This window comes from Biomphalaria glabrata, chromosome 4 (genome assembly GCF_947242115.1).
Source record: "Biomphalaria glabrata chromosome 4, xgBioGlab47.1, whole genome shotgun sequence".
NCBI classification, from domain to species: Eukaryota; Metazoa; Mollusca; class Gastropoda; family Planorbidae; genus Biomphalaria; species Biomphalaria glabrata.
In genome coordinates, this window is record NC_074714.1 from 45,010,673 (window position 1) to 45,026,993 (window position 16,321).

Below are 16,321 nucleotides of genomic sequence, written 5' to 3' on the forward strand. Positions count from 1 at the left end.
AGATAGATAGATAGATAGATAGATAGATGCCTTGAATGGACTATTTATAACATTCCGATGTTCCTGTTCTTGCTAACACTTGTATTGACGGAATGTTTGCAGGCCATTTTTATTACATCTGCGTACGTTGCAACTACTACAGACATCTCTAGGTCATCAAAACCTTCAAAATGTTTACAATGACCCAGAAAAAAACACAGCCATTACCTAGAACGAGAACGTTTCCGTTGGTGTTACACGTGATCAGGCGTGGATCTGTGCTCTGATTGGTTCTTTGCATGTCAATGAACTGAAACGAAAAGAATAGGGAGGAAAGTCGAGTGATAACGTAATTTAGGGTGACTGACATGTTTTAGAGTATACCAGGAGAAGAATAGATGCACACTATAGATATCCTTAGATTCACACTATAGATATCCTTAGATTCACACTATAGATATCCTTAGATACACATTATAGATATCCTATCAGAACCAGTACAGGTAACAAGTAGTGTCGTCTTAAATTAATGTATTTTTCAAGTAGCCACAAAATACACAGGGGATTTTCACAGTAAAAGTTAACTACTGTAATCAGCTCTTTAGTTACATATTGATTGTAAGATCCAGTTTACCTTATTTAGTTTGTACAATAGAGTTCAGTAAAGAGAGAAAAAAAAGATAGAAAAAGAAGAGAAAGGTTTACTAAGAAATGTTGTGGTAAAGTAATGGAACGCAAAGAAAAACATTGAAAAAAATGAAAAGAGGAAGATTGGGATATTTAAATAACTAGACAAAGTAAACAACAAAGTCTAGGATGTTGAACTGTTGCCAACTAAACAACTAAAATTACTTGATGCCCAAAAGAGTAAGAGCTTTTTTTTTACTCTCCATTGCTGGAAAGAGAACACAAAATATTTTACATTGAATTAAAATACTTCGCTTGTCAACATTTCCTTATTCTGTATACCGGACACGCGATGTGGGCTACCAATTATGGATTATCTTCCAAGTATGAAAACAGTCAAAAAGCTGCAGTAACTTTATGGTTTTCAGTACATGGACCAAACGTTTTGACATTTCTTATAGCATGTAAGAACCCCATTTAAAGCTGGGAGAACTAAGAGGCGTCCCTTTCTCGAACTCGGGACGTCTAGTTCAATTACGACGAGCCACCATAGCTTCATATAAAGAAGACTATCTTGTAAAGTAAAGCTACACTTTGTCTGTGTTTATTAAGAAATGGTAGATCAGGGCATAGAGAAAGAGCGAAATAAAAAAATATAACAGTAACAATATCTCAAGGAAATAAAATAAGTCTACTGATAAAAGTAAACTTTTTTTTAGGGTTGTCAAGAAATACTAATAAATAATATTCAGGAAAATAGGAGAAGAAAAAAACATTGATTTTTAGATGGTCATGTCTAGCAGAAGGGGAATTTAAGGAAGCTATTTCTATCTACGGTGTAAATCTAAAAACAAGCCTCATTTTGAGAACTTTGGTAAAATATTGATTACATAATATTCTTTTCCTCATTATTTCTAAAGTTTAAAACAAAATTATCGCTAGACTCTAAACCAGTGTCTGCCAAACTTTTTCCTTGACTCACACTTCGCACTTTGCTTATTTTTTAGAGAGATTAATTCACGTGGTGGCTTACTAGTTAATTATTGCATTATTTCGTGGAACACTTATTCACTAGGGTTCCGCGGAACACAGTTTGGGAAACACTGATCTAAACACCTGAAACACCATCTATAAACTGAACACACCAGCTGTATACTAAACACCTGACTATTATAAGCACGTTATTTGCTCTTTCAGTGACCCCGCTGTGTTTCCGTCTGTTCGTCCGTCTGCCACGCTTAGATCTCAAAAACTAAAAGCGCTATTGAAAACCTGATTCCACCATACTTTGTAGCGCGATATAATTAAGTGCAAAGACTACTTAGATAATGATATCATTTAAATAAAAGATAGAGAGATCTCAGGTTGGAACTGAACAATTGTAATTATAATACAGTTGCTATAGCTAATTTATAGATTTTGTTTTCAAAGTACAAAGAATGATGGCTGCAATAGAGGAGATTTCCCAAAAATTACAAGCCGCTGAAGTATTTATTTGGATGAAGTAAGGGCTAAAATAATTATTAAAGTACCCTTTCAGACCATACAGTATATAGGGCCAAAGATGTTAAGGCCATCTGTTTCTTTGGCCGGCGGTTAATGAGAAGGGTGTCATGTGGCCAGTACAACGACCAACCGCCTTTTCTATCCCCAACTAGAGTCAGGTACCCATCAGAGTTGGGTTGACTCGGTGGCGCCCTAAATTCATGAAATTCAAAATCCCAGTCACCGCGATTCGAAACCAGGACCCTTGGTTAAGAAGTCAAGTGCTTAACCACTCAGCCACCGCCCATCCCCCATGGTTAAGAGTAAGTCATAACAATATGTGGATTAACTCTAATTTCCTTTTTGAAATATACATTTTAAATGCGTATAAGCCCGTCCAGAGAATGTACATACTTAGTTTATACAGAGAAATGTACACGTCATATAAGACAATAAGTAAATGGTGTACCCTTTCTATAAAAACAAAAAGAAAGAAATTCGCTACTATTTTTTGTTTGGGGTATCTGTCCGTCAATCCAGTTTGGACTCAGCTAGTTCCCTTTTTGCTGCTGAGGTGATGTCTCTTTCCGTGTGAGTATTAATAAACAAAATGAGCAAAAGCTATTGTAATCTAATTTCACCCTCATCTTCGCTATGGTTAAAATATCGAAACCTGTCTTTAGATTCTCTTCTTACCAAACAGCGGACCCATTGGGGCAGACTACGAGTTTGTTTCTTTGTTGTTGTCAGAAACACGAAGTATTCTTTTTAAGTATTTCAGTGTAAACATATTTACCGAAAACTCCCTGTGAATGTCCTTTGTCTTTAAGGCTGCTTCATTGGTCACTTGTCCAAGACTGTCCGTACGATGAAATGATTCCATTGGTCTGTCCGTTTGGTGGCTCATGTAGGCTTCGACAGCGGAGTGATACAGAAACCTGTATTCGTTCTGCGTTGAAAGAAACACAAGAAATCGGGCATGTTTTTTTTCTTAATTTGTATGAACCACTAGAATGAAGGCAGGAAACTAAAAGGAGATGAAACAAAGTACCAGACCGATAGTTAAAAACCAATAAAAAAAAAAATAGAGACAACTTACTTCCTGTGTGGATTCGTGTGTTATAGGCATTAAAGGGGAATAGATGAGACTAAGAGAACTTCAGGAACGTCAATGATTTTTTTTTGTTACAATGATTGCAATAACGACAAGTAATCTCTAAATATCAACCTCTAATTAGTATTCATGTTTTTATTTTCTTCAAAGGTTAAGACGTCACTCATTATAACCACAGAGGGAACAACAAAATTCGCTCTACCAGACCTCATTTACTTGCACATTAAACTATATAGATATATATAAGAGAGTATGAATAGTATCCTTACCACTATCCCCTCTTTCCCATAACCCCAGCATTTCCTGCTACTCAACACCTCAAGTTATCTTTGTTTTTAAGTATGTTCCACACACAAAACGAAACGCCCTCAGTAAAGGAGCTGAGCATTGCCATTGACATGCTTGCACATGGGAAAACACCCGGAGGAGATGGCATTCCTGCTGAAGTAATTCAGGCTGGAAAACATGCCCTAATCAAACCACTCCATGAACTGCTAAGCTTGTGCTGGGAACAAGGAATGGTCCCCCAGGAATTGAAAGACTCCAACATTGTTACAATTTATAAAAATAAAGGCGACCGCTCTGATTGTAACAATTACAGAGGCATCTCACTGCTTAGCATAGTCGGAAAGGCTTTTGCTAGAGTGTTACTAAAGCGATTACAGATCCTGGCAGATCGTGTTTATCCAGAGTCGCAGTGTGGCTTTAGGGCAGGAAGATCTACAACAGATATGATTTTCTCTCTGCGGCAGCTACAGGAGAAGAGCAGAGAACAAAAGCAGCCCCTCTTCATAGCTTTTATTGATTTGACCAAGGCCTTTGACCTTGTTAGCAGAAGCGGTCTGTTTGCTGTACTAGAGATAATCGGCTGTCCAAATAAGTTAAGAAAACTAGTGTCAGCTTTTCACGAAAATATGCAGGGCACCGTTCAGTTTGAAAGTTCTTCCTCCAGGCCATTCTCCATTAAGAGCGGTGTAAAACAAGGATGTGTACTGGCCCCTACACTATTTGGCATCTTCTTCTCAGTCGTACTATCCAGTGCTTTTAAATCCCTGGAAGACGGAATATACATCCATAGCAGATCCGATGGAAGGCTCTTTAACCTGGCACGTCTTAAAGCCAAAACGAAAAGGCGTCGTATCTTGATAAGGGAGCTGCTGTTTGCCGATGACGCGGCACTCGTATCTCACTCACAAGGAGGTCTACAGAAGCTAGTGAACGCCTTAGCAGCTGCTTGTCAAGAGTTTAGCCTTACTATAAGTCTCTCCAAGACCGAAATCCTGGCACAAGACGTTGCAGAAATACCTATAATACAAATTGGGAACCACACCCTTTCAGTGGTGCAGGAATTTACCTACTTGGGTTCAACAATTGTCAGTAACCTAGACTTAGACATCGAGCTGACAAAAAGGATAGGAAAAGCTACCACAGCATTGGCAAAACTATCCAAGCGCGTCTGGGAAAATGGTAAATTGACCACAGCGACCAAAATCCTAGTCTACAACGCCTGTGTTGTGAGCACTCTCCTTTATGGCAGTGAAAGCTGGTCAACATACATGTACCAAGAGCACAGATTGAATAGTTTCCACTTGCGCTGCCTGAGACGCATAATGGGCATCTCTTGGAGGGACCATGTCTCCAATCAGGAAGTTTTGAGATTGGCCAATATGAACAGCATGTATGCTCTCCTGACACAAAGGAGATTACGCTGGCTCGGACATGTCACCCGCATGCCAGATGGTAGAATCCCGAAAGATATCTTATATGCTGAGCTTGTGGAAGGAGTCAGACCCAAGGGCCGCCCAAGACTAACATATAGAGATGTCTGCAAGCGAGACATGAGAGCCTCAGGCATCAGTGAAAGTATGTGGGAAAACATAGCCAAAGACCGGAGTGCATGGAGACAGACTGTGCGTGCTGGGTCAACCCTTGCTGAGAATAAAAGAATTGAAGCGGCTTTAATCAAGAGGGAAAAAAAGAAAGCTGCCCTGTCTGCTAGCCCTAAATCAAAGGCATACAAATGTACGAATTGTGGCAAAGTCTGCCGTTCTAGAATTGGCTTGATTAGCCACACCAGATTCTGCCCCGTCTCAAGATTAAGCCAAAACCAGTGACTCACTTGGGCGCATCCATTGCCTTTCGAGACAAAAGGAGCCATATATACACACAAAAAAACATTCATCCGTTCTTACAATATGTTCCATGATCAATAGTCCTTGTTGTAAATATGTTCCACGATCAATAGTCCTTGTTGTAAATATGTTCCACGATCAATAGTCCTTTTTGTAAATATGTTCCATGATCAATAGTCCTTGTTGTAAGTATGTTCCACGATCAATATTGAAAATTTGATGGAGTCCCCCAAATGAGTGTCCGAAATTTGTTTTTACATTAAATATTACGCCATTATCTCATGTCATGATGTCAAATTTCAAAATGCAATGGCCCCTAAAGAGGTCAAGACCTCCGGGCCTCAAATCCCTAGCTACGCCCCTGACTTGATCCAAGATTGGAAAGTGGGAGATATAATGTGTAAGTTGCATGACCTCTGATGTGTTAACTTTGACCAAAGCGGTAAAAACTGATTGTTGTTTCACATCTACTGAAATGATTTGTATATTTCTTTGTATGTTTATATAGATACAAAGTTACTTATTTTTTGTTGTTGTTTTGTTCGTTTGTTTGTTTTTTTTTTTCGCTTGAGACAATCTTTTTCAAAATATCAAATTGTATGTTTTTATAATAAAGCTAATGTCTTGCTGTCTCGCGTACTGTACAGAAAACTAGGTCATTAAATATGAATACTACACAAATATGTTTGTCAGCAGCAGACTAAACTGTATAAAACCTTTTTTTTTTTCCTCATTGTCATAGAAATTTTATCTTTTTTCTTACGTAAAAAAAAAAGGCATCTGTATTATGTTTCTTGATATTTTCACAAATAAAGACACACTTTTCTTTTGCTCTAACCTCAGTGGGGAAAAATCCAACCCTGTCTTCGCGCATGCGTACCACACAGCAGACGACATCGATGGTTGACGTCACTTCCCATTGTGTGAAAAGACTATCGAGGGCGATGAGCAGACCAGTCCTGTGTGAGCCGTTGCTGTGAACAGACAGGAAGAGAAACACGCGCAGACAATAGAAAGTGAATTTAAAAAACATTTTCTGGTTGAAATAAAGTCTGAGACCCAATGAAGTAGTGACAGTTAATTTGATGTTCAATGAAGTAGTGATAGATATTTTGATGTTCAATGAACTAGTGACAGATATTTTGATGTTCAATGAACTAGTGACAGTTAATTTGATGTTCAATAAAGTAGTGACAGTTAATTTGATGTTCAATGAAGTAGTGGTAGATATTTTGATGTTCAATGAAGTAGTGACAGATATTTTGATGTTCAATGAAGTAGTGACAGATATTTTGATGTTCAATGAAGTAGTGACAGATATTTTGATGTTCAATGAAGTAGTGACAGATATTTTGATGTTCAATGAAGTAGTGACAGATATTTTGATGTTCAATGAAGTAGTGACAGATAATTTGATGCCCAATGAACTGAATGAAGTAGTGGTAGATAATTTGATGCCCAATGAAGTAATGACAGATAATTATATAGATAATTATATAGAAACAGTCACACCATACCAATCTTTTTTTTTCTCTTTACTTGTATCTTCGGCTTTCATATTCTGCCAAAAGGCGTAGAAAATTGGTTTGTTACTGGCCAACGGTTAACGAGAAGGGCAAGTGGCCAGCACAGCACAACTAAAGTCAGGTACCCATTAAAGATGTGTGGACTCAATTTGACCTAAAACTCCCGAAATTAAAAATCCCATTCTTCACAGAGATTTGAACCCAGGAGCCCAGATTCGGAAGCCAAGCGCTTAATCACTCTTCCACCCCACCACCCAAATTAAAGAAGGAAAAATAATTTGTTCCCTGTAAAAAAAAAATACATTCTTGAATATTTGGTTTGAAAACAAAAATAAATGGGTGACGAGTTTCAGGGTCTACAAATATTTGTTAAGTTCGTAAGTTTCAAGCTTAATCACTTTTAAGAATTTTTATTGAATTTCAATGAGAAAGTCTGTAATTGTTTTTTACATAGTATGTGTTTCATCTTTCATGATTTCTATATCACGATTCAATTGTTTTAATTCATGAATCCGAGTATTTGTCCCTTTTTTCTGCAGACTTAAAACAAGGAGACATAGTGTTATGGAGTGCCTGTGAAAGTTTCTGATGTAGCCAGATGAGAAACATGGACCGATGCTTTGGTTGTGTAGGAAGAATGGAAGACGTCAATGTTGGTGTGACAGTTGAAGAGAATGAGAACAAGCGAGAGTGGTGAGACAGATACGACCTGTACATATAATCAGTTATAATCTTATTCAAATTATCAATACACATCCCTTTCTAAGTACACCTACTTCAAGTTGAATCTATGTAGATTTATAAATAAAAGTTTAATCTATTTTATTTTTCAACGAGAGAAACAGAAAGCTTGTTATATATTTCAAGTCCTACATGACTATAACACGCTTACATCGGTTTAGTTGTACTAGCAAACCAGTACCCCCTTCAGAACTTGTGATATATAGGGCGGATGATGTAAAGATCATCTGTCGCTATGGGTGACAGTTCACGAGGGTGTCATGTGGCCAGCACAACGACCAACCGCCTTTACTTTTCTCAACTTATGTCAGGTACCCATATGACTTGGGTAAACTCATGGTTTCCTAAAAGAATTCCAAAATTAAAAAAAAAAGTCCTCACAGTGATTCAAACCTGAGACTCCTTGGTTCGGAAACCAAGTGTTTTACCACCCAGCCATAAAACTTCCCACACTTGACATTAAGATTCAACTTCTGATCAAACAGTTCACCATTCTATTCACCATTCTAGTCACCATTCTATTCCATTGCAATAACTATTGAAACTAATGATTAAAATAAATTCATCAAAAATGTGTAACTTGTTATTCAATGCTCATTTTTTTCACTCGAAATAAAATTCTCATATACATATATTAATAAATCTGCAAATAGTATGTAACTGAACATAAAAATTGTAAGCCATATTATTAATAAATATGTCACGTGGGCCAACCTGCAGTGAATGATGGGTAGTCCAGAACTAGGGCACTTGTACTTCCGAAACGTTTTCCAAAAGGTCAAGAAGGTGGGCAAGCACGGCAGGGAGTTGTCTGGCCATGACAGAAACTGAAGGTGTATGACGTCACGGCGCTCACCTGTCTATCAAACCACAAGGACATGCAATAAACGCTTTAAAAATATTATCAAGAAACTGGGGTAGAACAAAATCTAATTAACTTTTCAAACAAAAACAGACGAAGGATGGTCAGAAATTCTAATGATATTTTAAATATTGTGGTCCAATAATCAGGTCCGGATTCGCGGAAATGTAGCCGCTGAGAGCCTGTTCCTTTTTAGTGGTGGGTGGGGGGAGCTTCGACAATCTAAAAACAATACTATAGGAAATATAAAAACTAAAGAAAAAAATGACACTGATTAGACGAGTACTATAATGTTTCATTACTGTAGCAAATATTAAGTATATTTTTGTTATTAAAGTCTTTAAATGAGTATAGGGGCCTCCAAACCCACACATAAATTCACAAGGTCACAACTTTCTTAGATCTGGCACTGCTAAAATAATACATGAAGAAAAACATTGCTCCCACTCATGTTTCATTTACTGAAACAATCCTGAATAGAGCATAAATCTGTTTTCAATAAAACCTGCAACGCAATAAAACGCTGCGATCGATGCATATTTAAAAACTAAGCATTTTGATTATTTTAGAAATAATGTACATTGTGAATAAGTATCAAGTACATGTTTTCCTCAAGATAAGGTGATTTATTATAATATCGCTAACAACCTAGTAATCACAAACATTCAATTAATAATATGAACACAAACACAATCAATATTTATGGGAATAAAGATAAGTAATTGAAGTTTTTTATAAGTTACCTGTGGACTTATTATATTATTTTGTAAGTGAGTGTATGCGTGTGTGTGACTTTATGACTGTTATTATGTGTGTGTGTGTTAGTGTGTGTGAGTGTTTGCGTGTACGTGTGTTTGCATGTAGGAGCCCTAACTGGGTAAGTCCAGTGACCGGCAGCAATCCGCCTAGATTTAGTCCTACTTAACGTAATGCGGTGTAAGCCGCGAGTATTTATGCGGACATGCAGCCATCACCGGCTGGCGGCGGGGGGACTTGCCAATCTTACCTTCATGTGACGTAATCCGATTTTCCTGATGATGTGAGTACCTCTGTCATCCTCCACGTCCGTTTTGATGATGACGTCATCCACATCCAGGCACTCACCAACTTCCGGCCAGTATTTGTAGCTCTGATTCTAATTTTAGACATACAAATAAAAGGCTTATGTTGTGCGTAAGAGAAGGCTTTTGTATAAATAAATAAATGAATAGATGTGTCTTACAGCGGTGCTAATTAAGTGAAATACGCATTTCTGCCAAAATCTTTGGACTAGAAGACAAATGTCATATGTATGTATGTATGTATGTATGTATGTATGTATTTATGTATATGTATACGTTTATATTTGTATACATATACACATATACACACAAATACACACCGATTTGCACACTCTCCGGTGTGTTTGTTTTGTAGCTGATGAAAGCCACGTGGCCTATGTGTACTCTGTTTTTACTTGGTCCGGCCATGGGTTACGTATATGCATGTTTATTATATTTACTATTTAGTAAATAGCATCCATAAATTGGATCTATCAAGGGTTAAGGGTTAAATCTAGAAAGCTCAATGTCTAGGAGTAAAAAAAAAACAGCAAAAAACATTTGGTGTCTTTTTGTTAAATAATTAAATTACTGTCAAATATAGTTCAGGTCAACCTAAAACTGCATGTCGATATGACCTGTGCCAGGTGTGTTGCTAGTAATTTCCCTAGACGACAGTTGAATCAAAAGTGAAGAAAGGAAAGTGAATGGAGAAGCATGTCCAGCTCACCTGACATCGTTCTACAATTCTGCACAACATGGCTATCAAACGACTGTTTTCTGACCACACCAAACTCCAGAAGTCTTCCACAGTTCCGAGCATGGGTCCTGGAGGAGATCGGAGCATTGATATAAGATGAGATGCAACCAACTAAATAACACTTTCTCTCTCACTTTCCTCTTTCTCTATCTCTCTTGCTCTCTTCCTATTCTCCTTCTTTCTCTCTTTTTTCTTTCATTCTCTCTCTCTCTCTCTCTCTCTGTTTAACTATAATTTCTCTTTCTCTCTCACTTTCTTTCTTTATCTCTCTAACTCCCCCCTCCTCTCTCTCTCTCTCTCTTTCATTATTCAGTTATTTTTCTCTCTATGTATCCTTTTCTGTCCCACTCACTTTGTCTAAGTCACTTTCTCTAAGTCTTTCTGAAATAACATGTAAACTAATATGTACTTTCAAACCTAAATGATTTCATGACACTGCATGTAAAACAACTTTCTAGTAACAGATGCCTATGTACATCTACCGTTCATTTAAAGAGTTTTGAAGAGAGATAGAGAAGACGTTTGTAAAACAGATAAGATCACATCTTTCTCAGACACCAACAGACAAATTGTAAAACAGATAAGATCACAACTTTCTCAGACACCAACAGACAAATTGTAAAACAGATAACATCACAACTTTCTCAGACACCAACAGACCAAATTCAAAGTAAATTTCAAAACTCCAGACCCTGTTTTATCTCAACGTATCTCTGCTCAAACGGTTTTTATGTCATGTCATTATTGACCTTTATCTGCTACATCACTTATCATGAACTATATATTTTTAAGAAACCTTGCAAGGCATTTATTGGTCATGACCGTCAGGTCACCGTGTTCCGTACATAAATTGTTATAGGAAATGTAGCAAAACGCATGGAGCTGTGCAAAAATATATAATCTCTGTTTGTTTGTTGTTGTTGTTTTTTACGATGGAGTACAGGCTAAACTTTATAACGCTTACAGCAGTGATGCCCAAAATACGGCCCGCGGGCCACATCCGGCCCGCGACGTGGTTCCATCCGGCCCGCCGAAACGTCGGCACAAAATTTAGAAAATCCACCCTCCAGTTAACAAAAATATTTCCCTACGTTAGACGTTGGGGTAAATATGTTGTTACCAATAAGCCAACATATTTGTTTTATAACGGAAGAGTTGCTCTTTTAAAAGAACGTAGCCTTAAACAGCTTTATGAAACCAAACACATAAACTAATGAGGCGGCATTCTTGGTTGGAGCCGCGATTGTTAAATTACACCTAGAATGGAGGATGGATGAGACATGAAGCCATTTTTCGAGAATAATACATAAAAAAATACTTCCTAGCTATGGTGGAAGAAATGTGTCCTGAAAAGAAGAATGTTGTTGGAGCCGTCCGCCTTTCTCATGACGATTAGAAGTCGATTGAAAGATATGGGTAAAAAATCTCCTTTCATTCAAAACCATCAGAAAAATCATCTTTCGAAATGTTTACTTTTGATTGACGAGTCTACCGACACATCTGATACCGCGCAAAATCTAGGTATTTATTCGCGGTACAAATAGTAGTTTTTAAATAAAAGAAGTTAGTAGCTGTGTGGAGCATGAATGGGACCACCACTGGCGAAGTCCTGTCCAAGAAGTTTCAACCATCACAGAGGATCTTTCTCTTCATTAGAGAAATTAGTTGTCATGACTACCGAAAGTATAAAGAAGTATAAAGGGATGTGATGAATCATCCGGAATCATCTAAAATTCCAGATTAAGTGCCGTGACTTGGCGTCTCATCTATGCAGCCGTAGATTTAAACATTGGTTTAGAATAAACCTCTTATGAATTAAGGTAAGCACTAGATTCAGGGGCTCGTACTAAAAAATGGGTTATTGTCGTTTTTTTCTTTTTTTAAAAAAACTTTTTGTAGATGTGGCCCGCGACACGACTGTCGGAAATTAAAATGGCCCGCCGGCCGAATAAGGTTGAGCATCACTGGCTTACAGTATATTTTATCTTATCTTATATATTACAGACAATACTTCAAAAAACTGAAAATAGTTTCTTCCTACGAAAAGCATGTGTCGTTCTAGTTACGCATGTCAATCAATGACTTAAACTCTGCTAAGTAGTAGGTTTTCCTGGCTGTTTCAGAAGGACGGACAGACAGACAGACCACACAAAACTAAAAGCGGCTATTCCTCTTTCGGGGAATAAAGTTAAAAAGTAAAAGAACACTTTAAATATTTACTCTGATCTTTCCCCCGTTTCAATCCCTCAAACAAGCTTGTAAGTAATTTTTTTTTAAAGTGACAAAGAAATAGATTTATACCAGAAATAAAATCTAATATTGATGCAGTTTTGTAATGCTCAAACTTTTTTATGTGTCTAAATAAGTGTCTGAATAGATATTTCCCAGAGGGAACCATTCTTGTCATGTGTTTGGACAATCTACGAATCATATAACTTGAAATTGACATCAACCAGGGACGCAGACTTCCAAGTGAACGCCCAATTAGCATTGAATCTCCATAGAAAGAAGCATGCGTGTAAATACAGACTGGCGTGTTGTGACACGTGAAACTAAACATGAAATCTTATATGGCCCATCTATTTTAGCCAGATGTTGTTCTTTAGATACTAGAACAGAATTCTTAACAAAATAGGTTCAGAATCGTGTGCATTTAAATACATATAGATAGATAGATAGATAGATAGATAGATAGATAGATAGATAGATAGATAGATAGATAGATAGATAGATAGATAGATAGATAGATAAATAGATAGGTTATATCTGAATTTCGTGATTCTTAGGGCTCCCCTGAGTCCATCCAACTTTAATGGGTACCTGGTTTTATTTGGGATAGTAATGGTCGTTGTGCTGGCCACATAACACCCTGCTCGTTAACCGTTGGCCAAAGAAACAGATGACCTTAACATCCTCTGCCCTCACAAGGTCTGAAAGGGGAACTTTACAACTAGAAGAAAAAAGTTTTTAACAGTATTGAAGACAGAGCGGTGCGTATATGTTGTCTCACCTTGGTCACCTGTAAAGAGGGGAGGGGGGGGTATTCATGACGGACTGACAGGGTGAACTGAAGGAAGTTGTTGATAGCATAGTTATAACACTAGGTTGCTTATATTTTGTTTATTAATCAGCATCAATGAAATAGTATTTCCTGATTTGGAATCAATGAACCTCCGTCAGTCAATACGAGGCAGTGGGTTAATATTAAACTGCACTTCAAAATGAATACTCGAACACTTGGTATCAAAACATGGCATCTTAAAACGTAACACAATTTATGTTTTTAAAACTGAAGTCTGTGTTTATTAGTTACGTTACGAAGATCAAAGGATGTATTTGGGGGGGGGGGGGGGGGGAACTACCAAGAGATTTTGCATTAGATAATTTTATTTTATTTCAAGAGTCAGCATTTTATTTCTATATAGAATTCATTTGAGACTTCAGGGGTGCTAAATCTGTTATATATCGTGGTTCCAGCCAGAAAATATTAGTATTCTCTAGAACTACTTTTCGAGGGCAACTACGATGATACGATCAGTGTGGTGGTGCTACTGTTTTGTTTACAAGAGAACACCTGGATGATAAATTTAATGTCTGGAATCGCTTACAAATGCAGGGATTAGGTTCGGTCAAAACTAAAACGTATAAGTCAATTTGATTAGTATTTGAGCTGTAGACGTTACTTTTAGTAGCTTAAGTGTTTTTAGTAGCATTTAGGACAAAGCGTTTAGCCTTAGATGTTAGCTATGGAAGTGAAAAGACAATGGCGTCAGCTCTGAGAGAAACGTTTAGCAAAGGGAAAATGGCTGCTTCGTCTAGCAGCTAAGCGAATGCCACCTCAACCTGCGTTATATCTGTACGGACTAGGGCTCTGCAGTCCCATGGACAAATGCTCTACGAGATGAACCATAGTCGTTCTTCAGACAGTAAGACGACAACAGTGTAGCTACAATTGTTTTAAACTGTTTATTTAAAGTATCTTTCAGACAAGTTCCAGGTGGACATTCTTCGGGCAATCACCAACAAATGCTTGCGACATCTAATAGTTTTATATGGTAAAACAAAAACTCTTATTACAACCCAGCAAACACCAATAGAGAAAGATATCAAAAGATGCAAATGGGATTAGGTGGGAAATACAATGCGATGAATAACCATCATCATCATCATCAAACTCCATTAGAGTGAGGGCTTGAGAGGCTCAAATCCTCTCTTGCAAAAGCCCTGGACAGAAACCCTGCTGTCTTGCGTAGTGCATGAATGTCGCCATACAGGTCGAGAATTTGGGGTTTCCCAGACCTGTCGAGACGGAGATCAGCAAGTCTGGGGCAGTCAAACAGAATATGAGGCACGGTTTCCTCTTCTTCCCCGCAGCGAGGGCACCGTGAATCGAAATTTGGCCATAGCCGAGAGAAATATGAGCCAACAGGACAGTGGCCTGTCCTGCACTGTGCTATAATAGCTTGCTCAGTCCTGGACAGCCTCCACCACGGGGAAGTGCGGTCAGGGCGCCTCATGCGCTCCCAGACTCCACGGGCTTTTTGGGACTTGTCCCAGCACTCAAACCACTTTTCCATTTCTGTTTTTTTGTATTATAGCCAGGGCTTGATGAAAGCTTACAGCCTGATCAGTGGGTGGAATTTGCCCTCCCTGATGGGCCAAAGAGTCTGCGATTGTGTTGCCAGTCACACCTATGTGACTCGGTACCCACTGCATTATTACAGGGGTGCCATAGCGTTGTTTGATGTTATGTGAAGCCATGATGACAGTGTTGATATTGGGGGGCCATGGTCCGGGGCTTTGCAAAGCATGTAGTACAGATTTTGAGTCAGTGACCACAACAATCTGTGTTGCCCTCAAATGTCCCTCGCCGAGTTGAGAGTCAATGACTTTTAAGGCTTCACAGACTGCCATGGTCTCCGCATCAAAACTGCAAACACTACCACATGGTCCAAAGATTTTGACTGTGTGAGAGCCAAGAAAGTCGATGTAGGCTCCATAGCCTGCTCTTCCAGAATCTATTGATGCCGATCCATCAGTGTATGCAAAAATAGCACTGGGCTTGAAGGTATTAATGGTCTCCAGAGCTAGGATTTGAGGTCGTTAGATGAACGGCTTTGCTTAGTGGCATTAGGGTCTACTAATTTCAAGCGTATGTCTGGGGTTGTTGGGCGACACCAAGGGGGAAAGGGATGAAAGCGTTGAATGTTTTGTCGGTTGGTGGAGAGGCCAGCTTCATCAGATAGTCTAGTGGCATGATGCATAAAAGACTGCATCTGGATACGTCTTCTGCATCTCCAACCATCCACTAGTTTTCTAGCTGGGAGGTATTCATCCAGCCTTTTATACCGCTCATAGCAGATCAGTACTGACCTTTCCCTCCTAAGGGTTAGTGGAGCTATATTAGCCATTATTTCATCCGCATTCACTGGACTTGTCCTAAAGGTTCCACAGACAAATCTTAGTGCTTGGGACTGTATTTTATCAAGTTGTTCAAGAGCAGTCCTAGAGCCATAAATTTGCACAGGTAGGCTGTAGTCTATCTGTGATCGGACTGCTCCTAAATACAGGGATCGGAGCATGTCTGCTCGGGCTCCCCACTTCGTGGATGCCAGCTTCCGCACAATGCAAAGTTTCCCTGAGGCCTTTCTTACAACATCCTGGATGTGCTCACACATTTTTAGTTTGCGATCTAAAGTTACACAACAGAACATTCTGCAAAACTGGCTCTGACCTGGAACCCACAGAAAAAGAGAAAGGCTGGGGAACCAAAGTCAAAACTGGCTCTGACCTGGAACCACAGAGGAAGAGAAAGACTGGGGAACCAAAGTCAAAACAGGCTCTGACCTGGAACCACAGAGGAAGAGAAAGACTGGGGAACCAAAGTCAAAACTGGCTCTGACCTGGAACCCACAGAAAAAGAGAAAGGCTGGGGAACCAAAGTCAAAACTGGCTCTGACCTGGAACCCACAGAGGAAGAGAAAGGCTGGGGAACCAAAGTCAAAACAGGCTCTGACCTGGAACCCACAGAGGAAGAGAAAGGCTGGGAAACCAA

General features: G+C 38.7%; 1 protein-coding gene across 1 annotated transcript in view; it reads right to left on the reverse strand.

The window, feature by feature from the left end:
- Positions 1 to 16,321, reverse strand: part of LOC106069885 (receptor-type tyrosine-protein phosphatase T-like) — a 112,492-nt gene that overhangs the window by 40,148 nt on the left and 56,023 nt on the right. The window contains exons 6-11 of the mRNA XM_056027700.1: positions 10,237 to 10,334; positions 9,473 to 9,601; positions 8,319 to 8,464; positions 6,176 to 6,311; positions 2,888 to 3,040; positions 208 to 289 (exon numbers count right to left, since the gene is read on the reverse strand). Coding sequence (XP_055883675.1) covers positions 208 to 289; positions 2,888 to 3,040; positions 6,176 to 6,311; positions 8,319 to 8,464; positions 9,473 to 9,601; positions 10,237 to 10,334 — 744 coding nt within the window. The remainder of the gene's footprint in view (positions 1 to 207; positions 290 to 2,887; positions 3,041 to 6,175; positions 6,312 to 8,318; positions 8,465 to 9,472; positions 9,602 to 10,236; positions 10,335 to 16,321) is intronic.